This window comes from Chaetodon trifascialis, chromosome 12 (genome assembly GCF_039877785.1).
Source record: "Chaetodon trifascialis isolate fChaTrf1 chromosome 12, fChaTrf1.hap1, whole genome shotgun sequence".
In the NCBI taxonomy this organism is placed as follows: Eukaryota; Metazoa; Chordata; class Actinopteri; order Chaetodontiformes; family Chaetodontidae; genus Chaetodon; species Chaetodon trifascialis.
This window is the reverse complement of record NC_092067.1, coordinates 11,466,915-11,488,193: the sequence shown is the minus strand read 5'-3', so window position 1 is coordinate 11,488,193 and position 21,279 is coordinate 11,466,915. Positions and strand designations below refer to the sequence as shown.

The following is a 21,279-nucleotide window of genomic DNA, read 5'->3' as shown; positions in this document are numbered from 1 at the left end:
AGGAACCGCTAGCCACGAACTCATTTCCCTTTAAATAGTCCATTTCCCTTTTTTGCCTTCACTGGACCATATCCACAACCAATATAGACATCTGTCAGCAAACAGACACATAGTGCACTCCTGTGAAAACAAACACCATTCACGTTTCTACAAAATATATATTAAACATGAAAGTATGACACTAATTAATTAACAATAATAGTAGTCAAAATCCATATCCATGTAAGTCCAATGAGTAATAATTTAAAATGATAATAAATAAACCATTATTGGCTGTTTAGGGAATTCACCATTCATAAAAATACAGTATAGTAAGTAGGTGGCACGGTGGAAACACTGTCGCCTCACAGCTAGAAGGTCCCGGTTCGATTCCCGCTGTGGGAACCTCCTCCACCATGCCTTCGGTTACTGCTGCTCGAGGAAAAAGGGGTCTTTCTGTGGAGTTTGCATGATCTCCCCGTGCTCACATGGGGCATCCTCCATAAAAATACCCACACTAAAAACATGCAAGAAGATCACCAACTGACCAATCGTGACGACAGAGGAACTGGCGTCAGTCGCAGCCCACCGCTCCTGGTCTGCCGCGGAGGAAGGACTGACCAAGGATGGTTTAAAAGTACGTGGCGTGTGCAGCTTCCCCTCCTAACTCCGCATGTTGTGTTAATGTGACTAATAAAGGATTTATTCTTCTTCTAAATTCTTGTGTATAGTTAGCCTTAAGCTTGCCTCGGCTAACCTCAGACAGATATATACATATATATTTACAGGAAACTTAGAAAGCAGTGTATTGTGTATATAAAGCTTTCCCTGGATTTAGAGAAAAAAACAAAGAGTTGTAGTTATGGTCAAATTTAGATTTAGCATGTAGTATTCCTCTATTCCAGCGTCCACACAGCAGAGGGCAGCAACTGCTCCACCGTACGTCATTGCGTGTGACGTATAGAAATACCAGGAAGTGACACGGACGGCTAACTGGTTAGCTCAGTGCTAGCGAGTAAAAATGAATCTACGTCTGAAAAACAGTTCTGTGTTTTGTCACAGGCTAGAAGAAGATTGACGTTTTGTTCACGGTAAGGCAATTCTAAGGAGCAGAACTATCTGTTTTAATGTCAACCAAGTGGTTAAATACGAACGAAGATTGTTGGCTTGATGCTAACGTGTATTGAAATTGATAAGGCATAAAACACGTTAATGTAGCTCAGAGGAGTTGTCGCCTTACAATATACCAGAGAGTTGAGAGGTTTTTGTAAATACATGGTTTGTACTGATAGGCGATCTTGCCTGCCGCACCATAGCCAAACTGTCAGCAAATGTAAGTTCAGGGAACAATTCACCCCAAAACGTTTGTAATGCTAAGAGACACGTTGCTACATCCTGTCTTGAAAGGAGTCAGGTGCTGCGTTATGACAGTATCAAAGGTGCGTTTAATGGGCTATGGAGAGATTTGAACGCAGCTCTAAACCCTAGGTCGTCAGAACTGGCTTATTTGATTTGATTTGATTTATTTTTGGATCAAGACAATAAAAAAAGTGTGTTACACACTAGAAACAAACAGACAATGAGCAGACAAAACTCAGACCAAAAGTACATACAGTAATGGGGGGTGGGGTGGACACATAACATAAAAGAAAATAAATAAGAAAACAGAACTGTATGTAAAAACTATCCAATTTATCAATAAATATCCACCTTGTTCCATAAAATCTGCTTGACCTGTCCCTCGTGAAACAGGGATTATAGCATTTATACTATTACAGGAGTTCATGTTGGTCAACACTAAAAAGAAAGAAAAATGTTTTTGATTCACTAAAGCACACTTGAGGTGAATTAGAAATTTATGGGCTCAACAAGGCAGAATAGTTGGTGAATACCTGGATATCATGTCACCTCTGAGTAGTCAGTGCTGTGGGAGGTGTTTTTTTTTTAATATATATATTGGACCAGATATTGTGTTGATGGTCAAATATGTGGCTAATGTATCATAATTGTATTTTTCTGGACTTCAAGTTCAAGTGAAGTTCCTTGGATGTTAATTGGTGGTGAAATGATTAGCAGATTGATGGATTGGTTGATGGATGCAAAGTTAATCGCCAAATTTTTTGGTATTCAAATAACAAATAAGTCATCTATCAACAAAAAGGCCAAACATTTGCTGGTTTTGGATTGTTGGTTGAACAAAAGGAGGAAACTAAATTAATTTTGGAATTAATTTGTTTCCGCACTAAATGTATGCTAAGTTTTACCTGAAAATTATTAACTTCTTACTTCATGATTAAAATATTTTTGTTATCAATTCATTCTTTGATGATCCAACTAATCAATCGGTGATCTAATTATTTCAGCACTGGTGAGTTGCACAGCCACCCAAGAAATTTACAATGGGCCAACGAAGGAAAGCGGCAACTGTGAATAAGCCTTCATCTCAGAGAGTCTCTGGAGCTCCTGCAGAGGCGGCCTGGATCCCCAGCAGGAAGCACAACATCTGCATGGTGTCTGACTTCTTCTATCCCAATATGGGAGGAGTGGAAAGTCACATTTACCAGCTATCCCAGTGTTTGATTGAAAAGGGACACAAGGTGGTAATTGTCACCCATGCCTATGGCAGAAGGAAGGGTGTCAGGTACCTGACCAAAGGACTTAAGGTCTACTACCTCCCCCTGCAGGTGATGTACAACCAGTCCACAGCCACCACCTGCTTCCACAGCCTCCCACTCTTGCGCTGTGTGTTTGTAAGGGAACGCATCACCGTGGTGCACGCACACAGCTCGTTCTCTGCCATGGCCCATGATGCACTGTTCCATGCTAAGACCATGGGCCTTAACACGGTATGTATAACTTATTATGAGCCAGGTTTATGTCACTATGCTTCACATAATCTTCTTACATGAGCCTAAAGAGTATCATCATTTTCAGGTGTTCACTGACCATTCGCTGTTTGGCTTTGCTGACGTGAGCTCTGTGCTGACCAACAAGCTTCTGACTGTGTCACTGTGTGACACCAACCACATTGTGTGCGTGTCATACACCAGTAAGGAGAACACAGTGCTCCGTGCAACACTCAACCCAGAGATAGTGTCTGTTATTCCCAACGCTGTTGACCCTACGGACTTTACCCCCGACCCCTCCCAGCGCAGAGATGACAGGATCACTATTGTTGTGATCAGCCGTCTTGTCTACCGCAAAGGTACGGAAATAATGCTGTGTTAGGCATTATTGCATTATTATTAGGCATTATTAGTATTACACACACACACGTACACACACATATATATGTGTATATCAGCTGATGTAAGTATCGGATTTTTCAGCACTCAAATATCAATATCTGTACTAGTCGCTAATGCTTAGTATTGGTTGGGCCATAATGATCATTGATTAAGTGCTGCATGATCATTGTTTTTGAAGCAAGTGTTCACGATCTCTTCCTCTGTTCAGGAATTGATCTTCTGGGTGGGATAATCCCAGAGCTCTGCCTCAAACATCCAGATCTGCATTTCATAATTGGTGGAGAGGGACCGAAGAGAATTGTGCTGGAGGAAGTGAGAGAGAAATACCAGCTGCATGACAGGTACTGCTGGATGCTCATAATTCCTGGAATCATGTGATAGGGAAGAACCACTTCAACCTCTTTCAGGACAAGTCTCTGCAGTAACATTGCATTAATATTGCAGCAGCCACATTTCATGAACTGAAAGTTGGGTGCACTGTTTAGCATTCATTGCATATTTATAAGTGTCTGGAGATGGTTGTGTTTAAGCAGTGATGTGTATGGAAGTACAGTGAGCTGTTGCATTAACTGGGTGGTGAATGTCCAGAAACTGACAGCAGTCTGGCTTTGTGTGTGAAGGTATTACACGTGCTTTACTTCCTTGATTTGGGCCCCTGCAGGGTGCGACTGCTGGGGGCGCTGGAGCATAAAGATGTTCGTGGAGTTCTGGTGCAGGGTCACATCTTCCTGAACACATCTCTGACTGAGGCCTTCTGCATGGCCATTGTGGAAGGAGCCAGCTGTGGACTGCAGGTTTGTTGCTATTCATGCAATAGTTCAAAGATCCCAGAGATGTGGGGCAAAGAGGGAGAGGAGTAAATTGATCAGTGTATTGTTAGATTGAAGTGAAAACTTGAACACTGTTGGAAGTACATGTTGCAGTGCTTCTTATATCTAAGAAATAAACTTGGAAGCTGCATTTCCTGTGTGTACATTTACTTTCTAAAACTAATTTTAAAACAAGACTCGACAAACTACAAATCTCAATGCGGCCAGTTTTACCAGAACAGCTCCCCAGAAGCCCCTTCAGCTGGCTTGACACAGCTGAAAAGGTTGTGGCTGTGTTCTTGATTTCCTGCCAGTGTGCGCTTGAAGGTGGTTGGTCAACACATAAGGGAACAATGGTAGAGGCAATTTAAAGTAAAATTGTTGACAATAATAGTTGCAAATTGCAGCAGCTGACCAGCCAGACACTCACGTGAAGCAGGGAAAGTTAGGTCTGGTGTGTCACAGGAGGAAGAGAAGATATGATAAGATAAGACTTTATTGGTCCCACACCGGTGACATTCAGTCATTACAGCCAGCAAGTATTACAAAGAGCAAGCACAGTGGCATAAAGAGGTCAAAATAAAAAAGTGTACAGAATAGAAAAACAACTCTGTACATGTACATTTGTACAGGTTATAAAAAATAGTAAATGCCATAAAAATCCCACTGTCATAAAAAAGTACAATTGACGATATTCTTGAGAAAAACTACTAATGTCATATGCTGTATTGCACTTGAGAAATACTTGGACTGTGTATATGAACATTATATACAGTTTATAACAGTACTGTTGCCAGCATGGATAATAAGTAGTGTTGTTGCACTGTTGAGAGAAATATACAACTTAGAAATTGCACCAGATGAAATGGATAATGTGAGCAGATATTAGCATTGATAACAGTAGTGCAAAACAAAAGTGGGTTTGTGATGTAGAATTGAGGAAAAACAGCACGTGAGCTAATAGGAATTTTTTTAAAAAAAGTCTCAACTTAACATCCTGTTATTCTATACTTATTTACGCTGTCAGAGATTAGAAAGAGGCTGTCTCATAACTTAAATGATGAATAGATTCACTTGAAGGAGCAGGGACGAGCATCAGTCACATTCATAAGGGTCATTAATTAAGACGTCAGCAGCAAAGTACGTTTTAAAATCCATCAGTAAAGCAGCCTGTAACTGAAACACTCTTCTTCTGAATGAAGCCATAAAGAACATAAACATAAAAGTCATCTATGTCTGAATGATGGAAAGACATGACAGGCATGTGAGGCCTCTGAGCATAAGCTCAGGCTGACAAATAAACATTTTCTTTAATGCATTTGAAGCAACGTAGAGGCTGATGTCTCTTTAAAGGTGGTGAGTCATTCTGGAAAAAAAGATTGTTGATATTGGAAATATTACAGTCCGTTAGCTGTCTGTTTTTTTCTGGTGTGTGTTCACAGCTTTGACTCTGTCGATGGGAAACAAACAAAGTGGCTCTGTCGGGACTGAACCACACAACACTATTCCAGCCAATCAGCAACAGATGGCGTTTGTGCTCATGCACAGGACGTGGGAAAGGGGAGGGGAGATGGGGGGAGTGAGAGGGATGGTAAATCTGGCATGCTAATGGAGGACAGATGACAATATCAACAATCTCCCTCCCGAATGACTCAATACAACAACATGAAAGTCTTGTTCTTGTTGACCTACAGTGCAGTCTAGGTGTGGTCAGTACACCGTCACATCTCTGCTGGGTGTGGTTTCAGATGCAATAGAACAACAGTGATGCAGGGTGTGGTCAGAGAGGAAACAGACTTGAAACTTTTCGGCCGTAAGAGGTCAGCGAAGGTCATAATTTACTCTTTGGTCATGGCAAAGCGAAGCCATTTGCTTTTCATAAGGTAGGAAAAGCACTTTAAAATGTTTAAAGTGATGCTAAAGCAGATGCTGTTGCAGTCTTGCGAGTGATTTATACTTTGTTTGTATAATGTTTGCATCCATTTTTTGTCTTATTTCTTAGGTGGTTAGCACTCGTGTAGGGGGCATTCCTGAGGTGTTACCTGAGGACTTGATTACCCTGTGTGAGCCCACTGTGCGGTCGCTGTGTGCTGGCCTGGAGACGGTCATTGCCAAGCAACGTTCAGGGTCTGTCCCCTCCCCCGCCTCCATCCATGCTTCTGTGCGAAACCTCTACACCTGGAGAAACGTTGCAGAGAGGACTGAAAAGGTGGGTTCACCAACACTAAAACCTGCTGTTTCATTTAGTCGTATTCTGTAAGTACATTTACATGTACTAAACATGTAGTTCATTCTTTCACAGACCAAAGCTGGCTGCAGCTGAACCTTTAGTTTGGTGACCGAGACACATCCTGATCAGGACATTAGTGTAAAATCATCATAGTTTGTCATTTCCTCTTACTTATTGGTCCATATATATATATATATATATATATATATATGTGTGTGTGTACATATATATATACATTGATACCAGTATATTCCCAATAAGCTAATATGGGCTGATACATCTGTCCCAGTTTATCAGTCTTGCTCTAATGTTTACACGGTACCAGGTCCTAATTCTAAAGATGAGCATGCGTGTGACAATAAACTAGCCTCTCAACTCTAAGTAAGTTTCCACAGATGAGCAGTTGGATATTTGTAAAATTCAGCAATCTTTGCGCTGGTTGTAGCGTCTTGTATCACTAATACAGTTACAATAACATGTGGGAAAGAGGAGCACTCTGATTGCTGAGCTGGTGAATGTATACACAGATACAGTGACCATGTTACTACAGTGCATGTCGACACGCTTTATGATTTCACTGAGTAACCTGATTTTTTTTCTGTGTCTGCTAATTTACTGACTGCTCACACCACCGAGGCTGCAGGGACTGAGCTTCACACTGAACAGTAGATGGTGAGTTGTCTGTCGACAATTCGCTAATTGTGTTTGTCCTCTCAGGTGTACGACAGAGTGTCTGGAGAGGAGGTGCTTCCCCTGGACAGACGGTTGCGGAGGCTGAGGGGTCACTGTGGCCCGGTGGCTGGCTCCATCTTTGCATTTGTGGCTGTTTTAGACTTCCTCTTCCTGCTGTTTCTGCAGTGGTTGGTGCCAGACAGGGTCATGGACGTCACTGTGGACGCCACCGGCCCTCACGGTCTATGGAGGCAGGAAGCAAGCAGTAAAGTCAGTGCCACGAAGCGAGCCGCAAAACCAAATGTTTCATCCTAGTGATCACTCCACACCCCTGCCTCACTTCTAGCTGCTTACACGGTGTCATATGCCGTGTGTATGGTGCCGAGTGACATTTGAAACATGGCTACTAAACACTCATGAAACATTGTTTACATTTACTTATCAAACAGGACCTTGTGTGGAAGCGTTTTATCAAAGACTTTGGAGTATTTTTTTTATACATGTATTTAATGATTAAAATGGAAACCTATGGCACTTCGTGGAGCTTCAAAAGCCACTTTTTTGATTTGTTGTACACACTGTTGCTTGCACTGAACAGAGGGAGTAAAAGGGCTGGTTTATTGTACTCTTACTGGGAAACTAAATGGCAGTAGCTTATTTTCAGATGGATGCATTACATACCTCATATAGAACAATGGTGTTGTGGGTAAAATACAGCTTGTGCAAAGCTGTGTGCATTTTGCTTAATTTGTCTGTTTTTCTTATCATAAATGCCACTCCTTTGTTTAATGATTGTGTTATGTTTATATGAAACTCTGAAAAATAAAGCATACTTTCTGATGTTTCATCTGTTTCTGTCTTTTCATTCAGATTGTCTACATTGTTGTCAGCTTTATCTTCTAGAGACCATGATATTAGAGCGCACTCCTAGAAGGACACTGGACAACTACTTCCCCAGAATCAATTCTGCAAAATTGAGAGTGGCAGACAAAACACAGGATAGCTGTGAAACGGGAGGTGATAAGGATAGGATAGCATGGCTTTTCAAGGCTAACAGTGGGGATTTGCATAGCATTGTGATTGGAGGTTGAACATTTTATCGTGCCTGCAAGAAAAACCCTTGTTATCTGAGTCCACGTAGAGAGAGTTAACGTTGAAAACGTAGAGCTTTGTTATGTATTGTGCAGATCAGTACATGTGTGTCAACATGTAGAGCTAATTTTAGAGAGATATGAGGAGCTGCGTCTTTGTTATGGACAATTCTTCAGAATATGTTTTGGATGAAGTTGGTGTGTTTTTTGTAAATAGTCATTACATTTAGACCCGGTGGTGATGTAATATTTCAATCACATCGATAATAATATATATGCCTTTAGCTGAAAATATGTTGATTTAACCGAGGATAGTGCACTTTCACACTTCACAGATTTGGCCACGTGGAATACAGTAATCTGCTCTTGTTTCGTCCAAATGTCTCAAGCGTGAAACTTGTCCAAAGCCTGTGTGTGTGTGTCCCTCTGTTTGTAGCTCTTTGCATGCAGGAGTGCCTTATTCAAGGTGTAACATCAGCACAGGCTACCCAAACAACCATTGTTATGCACATACTGTAGACTCCATCCATGGACTGGGACAAGGGTGGGCGGAAGGTGGCAATGTGGGGGAGGTGGCCAAGGACCCAGATAAGAGGGGGAGGAAGACCGACTTCAGGCCTGTGTATCTGACTGGATGAGCTCAAGTCCTGGACAGTTGTGAAAGATTCTGCTGTTGTTTCATTTTCATCATGGCTGCTGTTCAAGCAGAGGTTTCCCTCTGCTCTCCACCGTGGCAGAGCCCCTTGTACATTTATGGAGGGTTGGCATGCAACTCACTGATGGCCGGTAAGTTTTTTCTCCGTCTCTTTCAGCTAAGTTTTGTTGTGATATGAGGGAAATTAAAGGTCATACGTGTGGAATATTTGTTATTTCTTGAGCAAACGCACAAACTTTCCAAGCCAACGAGACCCTGGGTTTGTGTTGTTGAGTAAGTTTGGTGTTCAGGGTTGGGATGACCCTGAAAAACCAGATAAACATGTATTCAGATGAGGCCGTCTCAACATTACAATGGACAGAGGGCGAGATCAGATGGCCATGAGTGCTGCTGTGTGTCTGCTGAAACCTTCCTGATCTTTTTCTGCCTCTCAGACTCCTGGTCGGACAGAACTCCTCTTCATGAAGCCGCCTACCAGGGCAGGCTGCTACACCTGAGAGGCCTCATTGCTCAGGTTAATTTCATATGGGTCTTTCTTTATGTATCTATCAAATACAGAACAATGTGCAGTTCATGCATGATTGTATATGGAAGTGTTATCCTCTCTGATGTCCCCCGCAGGGCTTCCATGTAGACACACTCACCATGGACAGAGTGTCTCCTCTCCATGAAGCTTGCCTTGGTGGCCATTATGCCTGTGCCAGATTCCTGCTGGACAACGGTGCAGCTGTAAGAGCAATGTCTAGTTTCAGCTTGAAGATGGGCTTGTTTTTAGAGTGTTTATGCTCTAAATCAGGAGGAATGGCCAAATGAACAAATCTTGAATAAGAAATGTGTTTTATTTTATCATGCCAGAGGTGTTTTTCACAGAAGGGACTGATTTGGGTATCGAATCTGATGTATTTGTCCAGGGAGAGAAAATTAAGATTGCACAAAGGTTCAGATATTTGTGAATCATACTTAGAAATTCACAAATTCAACAGAAAGTCAAGTTGAGAATAGAGTAAAATTTAACATGACAAACTTGAGATTAATCAGAAACTGGAAGAAGAAAATGGATGCAATGATTCTCCCTCCTTTGTTCAACTAGTTGGTCTCAGACTCATAAGACCACCCTCAAGCCCACTGAGATCCACAGAAAGCTATATCATCACCACCATTGTGGCATTTTATTAATATATGAACTTTTAAGACTTGGTAATTTGGTAAAAAAAAAAAAAAAAAAATGCAGAGGACAATCTGCAGCTCTTGCTATCATTATCTATCCATCCATTTTCTATACCGCCTGTCCCTTTCGGGGTTGCATGGGGTGCTGGAGCCTATCCCAGCCGTCAACGGGCAAGAGGCAGGGTACACCCTGGACCGGTCGCCAGTCGATCACAGGGCACAAAAAAACAACCATTCACACCTAGGGGCAATTTTACAGTCACCAATTAACCTAATGAGCATGTTTTTGGTCTGTGGGAGGAAGCCGGAGTGCCCGGAGAGAACCCACGCATACACGGGAAGAACATGCAAACTTCACACAGAAAGGCTTGACCTGGGATTCAAACCAGCAACCTTGTTGCTGTGCGGCACGCGCACTACCTGCTGCAGCCCGCTATCATTATCTTTCCTGTCATATCTCTATAGGTGGAGGCAGTATCAACAGATGGTGCTACACCTCTTTTCAACTCGTGCAGCAGCGGAAGCGCTGCTTGTGTCCGGCTCATCTTGCAGCACAGAGCTTCCATCCACACCCCCAACCAGCTGGCATCACCCGTCCACGAGGCTGCTAAGAAAGGTGCATATGTGCGAATGTCTGAGTGTAAAGGCGTTATCTGTAAGTGCACAGATTCTCATGCTGTGCTGTTTCTCCATCAGGTCACAGAGAGTGTCTGGAGCTGCTGCTGTCATACGGAGCTCATATCGATGTGGAGCTGCCGGTGGTGGGGACGCCGCTTTATTCTGCCTGCTTGGCTGGAGCTGCCGTCTGTGTGGAGATGCTGCTGCACTCAGGTAATGTAATCTGCAAACCCTGCAGTGTAAGTCAGGAACAGTCATAAGTGACACAGAGAGCTGTTTATACCCCAAACAGGAACATATATGATGTGATGAACTTCATATTAGACCCTCGAGCTTTCAGGCATGTTCTACGCAAGTTATATAAAAATTATCTCTAAATGCATGCCTGCATTTGTTGGTTCAATTTGCCCAACTGTTGCTGTACATCATTTAAAATGATTCATAGCTGTGCTCGTAGTTCCCGTCTTTTCACTTCCTGATTACTCACCATTTTCCAGTGCCAGAACAAACAGTCTGTGAGGACACCTGGATGGTTTTGATGTTTATTGTCTGAATCACGTTATTTGGCTGTTCTGACCTTTCAACTTTGATCAGGTGTTTAACCGTTTCTGTTGCACGTGTAGGAGCAGATGTTCGAATAGGGTGTGGGCAGGACAGTCCTCTACATGCTGCAGTTCGAGGTGGAGGAGCCAACGTTGTGGATCTTCTGCTGGACTTTGGGGCTGATGGGTGTTGTAGGAACGCAGAGGGAAAGACTCCTCTGGATCTGTCATTGCCAAACAGTGAAGAGAGAATTGCCCTGCAGAAAAGAGGTGTGTTTTAGACAATTTCACATGCATGTTCCACCACCACCCAAAACCTGGTTACTTTATTTTCTAGAAGGTATTAAAAACTCCTTCTTTCTGCCCTTGCCTGCCCAGGTCCTTGCTCTCTGTCTCAACTCTGTCGGTTCTGTATTCGCCGAAGTCTGGGAAGGAGTCGTCTCCACAGAGCCTCCAGCCTCTTCCTTCCTCACAGTATCAAGGACTTCCTCCTCTACCAATGAGATGTCTCTGTGGCTCTCTGTGTGCCCCGTGTACTGATTTGTCCTTCACATTTGTGCCTTGTCACTAACAAGGCACGAGAGAAAAGACATGCGCATTTGGAAAATGGGACTATGTTTTGTCAGTCCTCTGATTTTGCAATGCAGTTGCTTTTAATGTTACAATTATCAATGTATGTATTACTTAAATGAAATATTTTGAATACAAGGGTGTAAAGTTTCAAGTTGCGTTCATATTGCAGTGCCTGTAATGAATCAGGTTTTGTATTTATATACCTTTAATGAAATGCTTTCCATTTAATGTATTTTACATTAAAGGAAAGCTGCACATCAAAATCTGTTCACAGGTGTTGTGGGGTGTTATTGTGCCTTTTATGGCTCCAGAGAGAGCTGTGTGAAAGCTGATAAATTGCCTCAAATCATGTCTTTTGAGTCAGCATCTGTTGGGGCTGAAAACTGCATCCTTGTTGGAAAGAAGTGAGCTCAACAAATCCCTGTATCCTGCTCCTCAACCTTGCTTGAGACTTGTGGCTGAAGGCTACATTAGCTGCTACTGGCACAACAGACCTGTGGGTAATGTAGGCACCAGGCTTTGATAGAAGAAGGAAGAATAAAACTGTTGATATCTCTGGTTCTGCTGCAGTGATTTTGATCATTTTCTTAAAAACTGTCAACGCCATTGAAGGAGTGCAATGATAAATCAGTGGAGTACTCCTTTAAGATTACACTTTGATATTGTTATGCAAGGATCTCACAAAATAGGTATGAATTGTAAATTTCCATGTGTACACTTTGTAAACACTAAAAAGAGAGTCATGTTTTGTATTCTTAGTGTCTTTGGTGATTTAGCCTCATGACTGTCGGTGTCTGCGCTCACTGCATACAGAGCAGAGGAGAACAATCTGGAGTCTTTATGTTCTCCCACTGTCTGTGTGTAAATTAGCACAGTGTAAGTTACCTTTGTGTTTCCACAGTGTTTCCATTCAGCAGTTACCATTGGTTCTTGCATGGCTCTCAGAGATAAAGTTAGCTTATTTTTTAATTGTCTCTGAATTCTTCTCCTTGAGAGCACCGCTTGGTCGCTATTTTATGTTTGTGATTTGATCTATATGCTATAGTTATTAGCCTTAGGCATTGTGATTTATGAACAGTAATGTAGATTAATATTCAGTCATGTGGCCAAATGTGCAGTACTGCATGTGCAGTAATTTCAGTACTTGCAAAAGGGGTTTCTTCTACATCCCTAGTAATATCTTTGAAACTAGGTAATGATTGCTCACGTCATTCTCATGTCTTGTAATGCTTCATATATTGTTATTTCATTTTGTGGACCACAAACGTGCTCAACCTTTCTAATCATCCTGCTATCTGCACATGTATGTCTGCACTTCCTACAATAAATCCATTGACTCGAGGATCCTCTCTCCTGCCCTGACTGAAATCATAATACTATAAGTAACTACTATAAGTAACATGAATCATCAATGGACTGTGAATAACGAAAATGGACACAACCTCAGACTTTGTCCTGATGACAGAGAGATCAGTGAAAACATTTGGTGAATGAAGCATGGTGTACTGGAAATAGAGTATGTAATCTTAAGTAAAGATCAAACAACATGGGTTTGGTGTATGCACAGCTTCTGTAACTCTGTCAAGGCTGACACAGGCTACAATTAAGGATAAACGGACATGGTAACAAAAAAAAAAAGAAAAAAGAAAAGCAGTAAGAGGAAAGGATCTGAAGAACTGAGGAATGGACTGAGTTTGGTTGCTCAAGGGGAATTATTTTCCAGTATTGAAATGCCACCCTGAAAGGTCACCTCTGCAGAGACCTGAAAAATTTTGTTTGATCTGAGTTAAGCTGACATTTAAACGGCGAGGAGAAGCCTCAGCCTTCAGCACGGGCCCTGAAAGAGGGACGTATGTTGTGATTTTTGTCTGTGTGTGTGCGTCTGTGCTGACTCACTGTTGCTCATGTCCAGAATCAGTAGTTATGAACTGTACATGTGAGAATATATTGCCACTTTGAACAAACTGTCTGTGTCTCACACCGATGCCTCCATCTGTTGAAGGTGTTGTACACAGAGGACACATTGGATTAAACAACTTGGATGTTGACATTTTCTGTGAAGGCAGAATTCTCACTGAGTTTACAGTGAGGGTCCAGTTTATATACAAAGAAAAGATCCAATGCAATAAAATGAACATTTCCAAATATATAATTTAATCGACACCTCTGCTTTCAGCTCCATTCATTTGTCTTGCTGTACAGGAAAAGGTCAGATATGCTGCAGAGTCTTTTCTCAGAGCGACAGACTGCTGCATATCGGCTCTCCAAATGAATTCAGCCGAAAGTGCTATGAATATTTTATTCAATGGTTTTTAACAGCTCATAAAAATGAAGACCAGAAGGGCTCATACACCTCAACTCAAGTTTAATTATATACAAACATCCATATACATGGTGAAGATGAGGACACAAAACAAGAAGAAATTTACACCGCTGTCCTGTAAATTGTGACTACACAGTTAAAATGCTATCCACAATGTGCAAATAGAGCTTAAACAATTAGTCAATTGACAAAAATTGAATGAACAGTGATTTCAATAATCTTTCAAGCATTTTCATAGCCACGAGTTTACAGCCATGTTAGCTTCTATGTGAGGCTGAGTGCATGCACAGTGCTTTGAGCACTAAATGCTAATTGACTTGGAGCTCAGCTAATTTGAGGATGCTAGCATGACACAAGATAACAATTCATCTGTTATTCATACATATAACCAATAGATTAATCAATGATATGAATAAATATTACATCAAAGTGCTAAAAAATGACAAAAAGCTGATTAAGCTTATACATACGTACAGTATGTATGCTGAAGTAAAGCCAACTAACATTAACATATAGAATTTAACAGAAATATCTGTACGTACAGAATATGTGATCTTTGATAATTCTAGTAATTTAACATTTGACAAACATTCTAATGTTGCATAGAAAGTCTTTCTAGTATGCAGAATAAAAAAGGTACTATGTTCACACTGAATATTTTACCACATTAAACCCTCAAATGTCAGGGGAGCCGGCTGCTCTATCTGCAACATACGTCATCTTTTTAACAATGCCTTAGTGCAGATAAAAACGGGCACAATAAAGCAAATGTCAAGCTTTTCATGCATGGTTCCACTGACAATCACAGCTGATCAAATCTTCTTTTTTTAGTCACATAAAACCAAAGCTAATACACAATCACATATTCAGCTTACATCTAAGTAGCTTTGGGTTTAACACCAAAACAGACTTAAAATACAGAGAAAACAACATTTATTTTGTGTTGAATTGGGTTTGAAAGCTAAAATGTGACAGTATTTTGTTTCGAGAAAAGGGAAATTTATATTAGAAAGAAATAATTCAGGAGCGAGATTGCTAAATCAGAATTAAAGGTGCGGCCTGCTGAAATTGATGTGCGCAAAGGAGGTTAACGCCGCTCCAACTGTGGTTGAGCACAGGTGTTGTGAAGTATGTGAAAACACACATGCTTTCAGACGGTGGTTATATTTGTACTCCCACTGCTCTGACTGTGCAGCCGCCTGGGAGAAGAGCAGCACAGGAGCTGCTTTTTGAAGTGTTTGCTGAAGCTTTTGCTCATCAGGTAGAGGGCAAATGGGTTCACACAGGAGTTGGTGAAGGCCAAGATGCGAGCACACACACTGGCGATGAAGTGGCCCAGTGAGGTGTCCGCCTGGCCGTAGTGGTAGGAGCGGTATAGGTAGATCACATGACTGGGCAGCCAGCAGACAGCAAACAAGCCAACAAACACCAGCACAGTTTTAGCCAGACGCTTTCTGGACTTGATCTGAGAGGAGAGCAGAGAGAGCTGGAATCAGTTTCTACAAACAAAGCTGGGCGATAGTGTGAAGTGTCTACATGATGTGTATGGTACACTGCTGAACAGTATGTGTGAAATCATAATTCATAACTGTGTCCTTGATATCTTTTATTCATCATCTTGTCTTTGTTTTTAGCCACACTAGCAGCACGGCTCTTGTTATGTGACCACTTTGGTTTAGACTGAAATATCTCAACAAATATTTGATGGTTTGTCATGAAATTTTGTATCATTTCATGATTCCGGAGAGAAATCAAGCCCCATCAGTCATTATTTGTTGACTGGGAGTAGTTGTCAGGCAACTGGCACGGACTCCAGAAAGTCACTGATCCCAGTTAAGAAATCATGCAGCCCATAACCTGCAACAAAATGGCAAATTGTAGTTTTTATGGCTAGTATGTTGACTTTGTTACCTTTGGACCAACCTGCTGACTGTAGCTTCATTCTCTCAACTAACAGAAAGTGAATAAGCATACTGTATTTCCCAAAATGTCAATCCATGCTATTAAAGTGTTTGGAGAACTTGGTTAATGGAAGTGTTTAATGGAGAAAAAGATATTCATAAAGACGACATTGGAAATATGTTAAATAAGCAGAGGACCCCACACTCAGACCTGTCTCTGGAGATGCATGTGTCCCTCAGCGGGGATATCCACGGAGCTCCTGACCAGTCTGTGAGCGATGAAGCAGTAGTAGACAGATATGATGAAGAGCGGGATGATGTAGAAGATGAGGAACCAGGCGGTGGAGTGGATTTTCGGGTGCAGCTCCCCACCGTGGGGGTAGGGTGCACAGGTGACAAACGTCTCGTTGGCGTGGCTGGTGGTGAAGCTGTGCAGGTCAGAGAAGACGGCTTCAGGAATGGCCAGAGTCACAGAGAGCAGCCAGATGGCCCCCACTCGTAAACAGACACTGAGCTTCGCGCTGGACCTCTGAATGTCCAGCGGTTTGACGATAGCTTTGTACCTGAACGGAGAAGAGACATTTCTTTTCTTGGAAATAATCAACTGTCCCCTGTGTCACTTTGATATGTACTGTAGAAACGTTGATATGATACAAACTGATTAACTGTATCTGTGGTTTTGCAGAAAAGAAATGGAAGATTTTATTCTGGACCCTGGGCTGCAAGAGATGTTCTTTATACACCACTGACAACTGCAGAAGGAGTTTTTTCTTCTTCTAATTACTGATTTAAATGTAGCACCTCACCACCTTGTACCGCAGGAGACTCAGTTTCTTCTTTTAATCAGCGAAAAATAGTTTTCGTACCTTATCTTGCTGTAGATTATACAGCAGCAAAATTTAAATCAGGCTTGTCTCACGGCCGCTGAAGATAATATTCGCTCCTGTTTAGAATGAGTTACATATCAAAGAGACGGTTCGTCAATCACGGCTGGTATTAAATGTTCTTTTGCTCCGAGCGAAGACATTCACCCAAAGGTCAAAGTGGCTGAAAAATACTGACAGCTTTTGGCAGCTCTCAACACATTTTCACACATTTTCTCCACAAAAAGCTGAATCTGGACCCTTCTTTATGTGTCATAGACTTAACACTTATTCTGTACCAGATCAACACCAGAATCCAGATCATCACTGGATTTCTCCACTTGACAGAAATCATCTCTTGGTATGTTATGTATTTGCAATATTTACAGTTGCACTCAATATCAGAAAACAAGAACCCACTGTTTAGATGACAGTTTATATAATTAAACAGTCTTTTAACAGTTTAAGCTTTTGAACTCATAACATAACTGTTTCACATTTCAAAATTAAATAGTCACACATGCCCACTACTCTTAGACTGAGATGCTTTAAATATTGAGTGAATGACATTTAGTTAATAAACAAACACGTTTTTTTAATTCTTTGAAACACCATTTGGAGCTTACGCTGAAGAATAAAATAGATTTTTTTTTTAATTTTACATCCCTGTTGCTCCTCAATTAATTAAATTGGAAATAGACTAAATTTAGTCTATTGAAAGTACGAATAGTCATTGATTTCCACAGTAATTTCAATTTAGATCAATTGTGCAGCAAATAGGATTAAACAGCCAACTTCATAAATAAACATGAAAAATTCATTGACTTAAAAACTTTTAGACTTTCTGTTTGGTGCCTGTTGTTGGTAGAGGTGGGAATTCTGTGCAAATGTGTGTAAAATTAATGCAATGTTTCTAAAAAATATGTGTATGTCTGTGAAGAATCTCATTCATCCAGGTCTGGTACTTCTTAGCGGAAGCACAGAGAAATAAAATATGTGTATTGGATGTCATGCTGTCATGCAATCATGCTAAAATCATGATTGCTCACATCGTGTCGGATCAGTATTGGAACAACAGAGTAAGTGTCGTGTTGCACTGCTACACCTAACGTGCGTTAAATGGAGGTGAGAAGTTAGAAACACTCTTAAAGCATGCCCAGACGGACTGCCTGACAAGTACCGGTCAGCGGAGAGAGCAGTGAGGGTGAACACGGAGACTCCCACTGAGGTCAGCTGGACGAACGGGATCAGTTTGCATCCAACGCGGCCGAACAGCCACTCGTCCACCAGGTAGCGGCTGGCGTCCACCGGGGCGCAGGTCACCAGCAGCAGCAGGTCCCCCAGAGCCAGACTGGACAGGAACAGGTTGGGCACGGTGCGCATGGACTTCACCGACAGACACGTCTTCATTAAAGTGACATTTCCCACGAGACCCACGATAATGATGATTCCGTAGACAGCGGCGATCCCGATGCCGGGGAGCCAGATGTCGTACTGGTGCTGCTCTCCCGTAACATTCCAAACCAAAAACCCGCTGTCCTCTGGGTTTATAAGGACTGGATCCTCCAGAGACATAGCAGCCTACAGGGCGAGGACAGAGGACAGGTCTGGTGGAGTCCGCCTGACTTAATGCACTCTTGTTGTTGCGTGCGTCATTTCACGCGCACCAGACTGCATGCTACCAAGACGAGGGTGAAAAAATGTCTAGAGAAACTCATCTGGTTCCATCTTTAATGTCCTCAGCTTTGAGACTGCAAAAGCCTTGTCCAGAGGCAAACTGGGCTTAAACTCTCCTCGGTGCATTTGATGTAAATCTGAATTTATTGGTACATGCTCTGGTCTTCATCTTGATTGGGTCTGATCTGGAGTTTCCAGTTCTTCAGGGCACATTAGCAGCCCTGTCTGCCTAATTTACTGATACTGGGGTAAGCAAGAGAACAAGATGTGATGTTTGGCAATAACAATTTGGATGAAAAGCTGCAGAAATGCCCTCTTGGATGCACTTACGGTGGATAAAACATGTTTTAGGTTTAAAAAAGGTTTTAGAGCTGTTTCACCATAAATGCATCACAGATGAATGTTGATATTGTGCAAATCTCAGTAAAGTTTTGTGTACAGCGTCTGTAGTGTTTCTGTGCTTTGCTGTTTATGACCATAAGACTATGACAGGACAGAAAATCTATCATCTTCAGCTGCTCTTCATCTGCATTGACTGTAGAAGCTTCATCACAACAACGTTTCTCTATTTCCACAACAATAATGAATTGCACTCATGGTCTCAATCCAATATATATATATATATGCTGCCAATAGTTGACCATAAAGGAAAAGCCTGAGTCAGTAAATGACAGAGTGAGAAGACCTTTTTTGCCTTTAATCTGCAGCTACTGGAGACATATGCTGCACCTCAGATGGTGCCAATTGAGCAAATCAGTTCGTAATATAAATGCAAATTAAGATTTCTTGTATCAAGGCAGTAGATATTAGAGATGAATTTATGCAGCATGACTTGAACGATTTCAATTTTCCAGACTCTTCTGTTGTCCACATTTGAGAACTTTAGCCAGAACTGTCTAAGATGTTTTCAAAGAACAAAATGTCTGGTTGGTTAATGTGTGTAGTTTGTCTCCATTCTAAAGCTGAGAGAAAAATGGCCATCAAAGTAGAAAGGCTGCTTGGACTTGGACCAGGCTTTTATCTGAACTCCAAACAGGAACACACTGTAAACAGCTGCTGATCCTTCTGCCTGCAATTTCAAGTTACAATCAAACAGACCTCATTGAAACGAATGATGTTTTTCAGAGCCCTGAGTGTGGCTGCATCCACTTCTGTTCTCCCTTGATGTCTAGCCGAACTCCTTGCCATCTCTCTCTCTCACACACTCTATTATCTTCAGCCTCTGTGTCTTTCCATTTCAAAATAAATACACATGAAAGTCTTCCTTCATTTTGCAATTTATTTTTGCTCCATTTTAGTTTTTAAGAAAAAAAAGTTAATTAGTTCTATATTCACAAGATGACCTTTGCTTCTACATTCATATCTCCATGGCATTCATCCTCTTTTTATCCGTTTCTCTATAATTGGGGCGAAAAGAATTTCAAATTAAAATGTGATTCAAAGATCTCTCACCCCATCTTGACTCAGACAACCACTTGACTCATCTTGGAAATGTCTCGCAATGTGAAAAAAGCTGTAATTCAATTCAATTCACTATAGTTTCATTTTGTCCCTGAAGCTCGTATATCGACATCTGAATATTTCAGGTGTTTGGTGGTTTGAAAAACAGCAGTCTATCAGGTTTTATTCTATGAGATTATTGTGTGTTTTGGTTGTAAATTCCTTAAATCTGTTTTGTAACTTCAGGAACTGTCGTGTGAATGCAGTGTAAAAGTAGTATAGTGGGGATATACTCGTGTGTGTGTGTGTGTGTGTGTGTGTGTGTGTGTGTGTGTGTGTGTGTGTGTGTGTGTGTGTGTGTGTGTGTGTGTCTGTGTGTGTCTGTGTGTGTGTGTGTTTGGTTAACAAATCTGAGCATTAAATAGCACCTCTGCCTTTCCCTGCTCTCCTCTGTGTCAAGGCTCAGCGCTGCCTTCAGCACCATGGACAGCAGCCATGAGCCTGCGAGTATCTGTCGCCACCTGGTGGTGAACACGCTGTACTGAACGATGAAAAACAATGCTTGGCTCTTTTGAAGAAATCAGTCATTGTTGTTTTGTCACAGCAAAAAGCGCAAAAAACAAGATAGATAGTGAAAAAACAATACGAGCTGTCGGAGATGTGCATGTTTGTGGTCATTTGAAAGCTCAGCCACCAGCAGCTGGTTTCAGCTGAACATTCTGTTGCTAACCACCATGGTCACAATTCTGTGGCAGTTTAACTGTTACAGCCGCCATTTTTGCCAGATGTGTGTCAAAGAAAATACTGTCAGGGATCTTTTTATGTAGTCCTCAAATTGTCCTTGTTGGAGCATCATCGTTATGTGCTCCTTTCATTCCAGCTGCTTTGTCATTGTTGATTCAGTAGAATTTTGTTTTTCTACAATCTGCTACAATACAACATTCCAATGTTTGCTAATACAACATTCCAACCAACGGCTAAACTATAATTTGACTGACTTGTGTATTTTATAATGTTTTATTATGGAAGAGAAGAGAACAGGAAAAGTCAAAAATGGTATTTAATGTTCCTTTTTTTTTTTTTTAACTTTAACATAGGCTACATGCTGCTTTATCCTGGTAGAAATGAGGCCCTGTGAAGCTCCCACTCCTCCCACCCTTCAGTCTATTTCTGCCTGGCCCCGGGCTGGCTGTGTGATCGTTTTAATTATCATATATGCAACAACACGCAGTGATGATGGCTTTGAAACTAGATTTTGAAACAGAGACCAGGCAAGCTGAGTGAACAGCCGACAGCAGGACCCACTTTATGATGCACATCTTCTCCACTGTCACAAACACTTTGACAAACATGTTGACACACAGTGAATCTGGGGTCTTCAGGAGCACTTTTGGTTCTGTTGTCCTACAGTAGATGCCCAATTTTAATGGTCATCACCTATATCGGGCTACATGCAATAATAAAACGCTGTGCACACTTTTTTTTATTAAA

General features: G+C 41.5%; 3 protein-coding genes across 3 annotated transcripts; 2 read left to right on the top strand and 1 right to left on the bottom strand.

Annotated features, from left to right (window-relative positions):
• The first annotated feature begins 941 nt into the window (after window positions 1-941).
• On the top strand, window positions 942-7,784 carry piga (phosphatidylinositol glycan anchor biosynthesis, class A). The gene is made up of 7 exons (XM_070976787.1): window positions 942-1,070; window positions 2,343-2,825; window positions 2,914-3,184; window positions 3,436-3,568; window positions 3,889-4,021; window positions 6,039-6,245; window positions 6,984-7,784. The coding sequence occupies exons 2-7, from the start codon at window positions 2,379-2,381 to the stop codon at window positions 7,251-7,253; spliced, it is 1,461 nt and encodes a 486-aa protein (XP_070832888.1). The 5' UTR covers window positions 942-1,070; window positions 2,343-2,378; the 3' UTR covers window positions 7,254-7,784.
• A 1,231-nt stretch (window positions 7,785-9,015) lies between these two features.
• On the top strand, window positions 9,016-12,927 carry asb11 (ankyrin repeat and SOCS box containing 11). The gene is made up of 6 exons (XM_070976541.1): window positions 9,016-9,198; window positions 9,306-9,413; window positions 10,317-10,467; window positions 10,548-10,682; window positions 11,093-11,281; window positions 11,390-12,927. Exons 1-6 carry the CDS (start codon window positions 9,016-9,018, stop codon window positions 11,512-11,514), a joined length of 891 nt encoding a protein of 296 aa, XP_070832642.1. The 3' UTR covers window positions 11,515-12,927.
• A 1,003-nt stretch (window positions 12,928-13,930) lies between these two features.
• On the bottom strand, window positions 13,931-18,467 carry LOC139340440 (gastrin-releasing peptide receptor-like). The gene is made up of 3 exons (XM_070976268.1): window positions 17,852-18,467; window positions 16,020-16,371; window positions 13,931-15,372 (listed from the first exon to the last, which is right to left on the bottom strand). The coding sequence occupies exons 1-3, from the start codon at window positions 18,244-18,246 to the stop codon at window positions 15,058-15,060; spliced, it is 1,062 nt and encodes a 353-aa protein (XP_070832369.1). The 5' UTR covers window positions 18,247-18,467; the 3' UTR covers window positions 13,931-15,057.
• Window positions 18,468-21,279: the final 2,812 nt, after the last annotated feature.

Bases quoted from the DNA above. Each gene is read 5' to 3' on its own strand.
- piga (XM_070976787.1), top strand. From the start codon at position 2,379: ATGGGCCAACGAAGGAAAGCGGCAACTGTGAATAAGCCTTCATCTCAG. The intron at 3,185-3,435 runs GTACGGAAATAA...TCCTCTGTTCAG, and splicing joins CCGTCTTGTCTACCGCAAAG to GAATTGATCTTCTGGGTGGG. The intron at 4,022-6,038 runs GTTTGTTGCTAT...CTTATTTCTTAG, and splicing joins GAGCCAGCTGTGGACTGCAG to GTGGTTAGCACTCGTGTAGG.
- asb11 (XM_070976541.1), top strand. From the start codon at position 9,016: ATGAGGCCGTCTCAACATTACAATGGACAGAGGGCGAGATCAGATGGC. The intron at 10,468-10,547 runs GTGCATATGTGC...TTTCTCCATCAG, and splicing joins CCACGAGGCTGCTAAGAAAG to GTCACAGAGAGTGTCTGGAG. The intron at 11,282-11,389 runs GTGTGTTTTAGA...TTGCCTGCCCAG, and splicing joins AATTGCCCTGCAGAAAAGAG to GTCCTTGCTCTCTGTCTCAA.
- LOC139340440 (XM_070976268.1), bottom strand. From the start codon at position 18,246: ATGTCTCTGGAGGATCCAGTCCTTATAAACCCAGAGGACAGCGGGTTT. The intron at 16,372-17,851 runs GTACTTGTCAGG...TTCTCCGTTCAG, and splicing joins ACTGCTCTCTCCGCTGACCG to GTACAAAGCTATCGTCAAAC. The intron at 15,373-16,019 runs GTCTGAGTGTGG...CTCTCCTCTCAG, and splicing joins ACATGCATCTCCAGAGACAG to ATCAAGTCCAGAAAGCGTCT.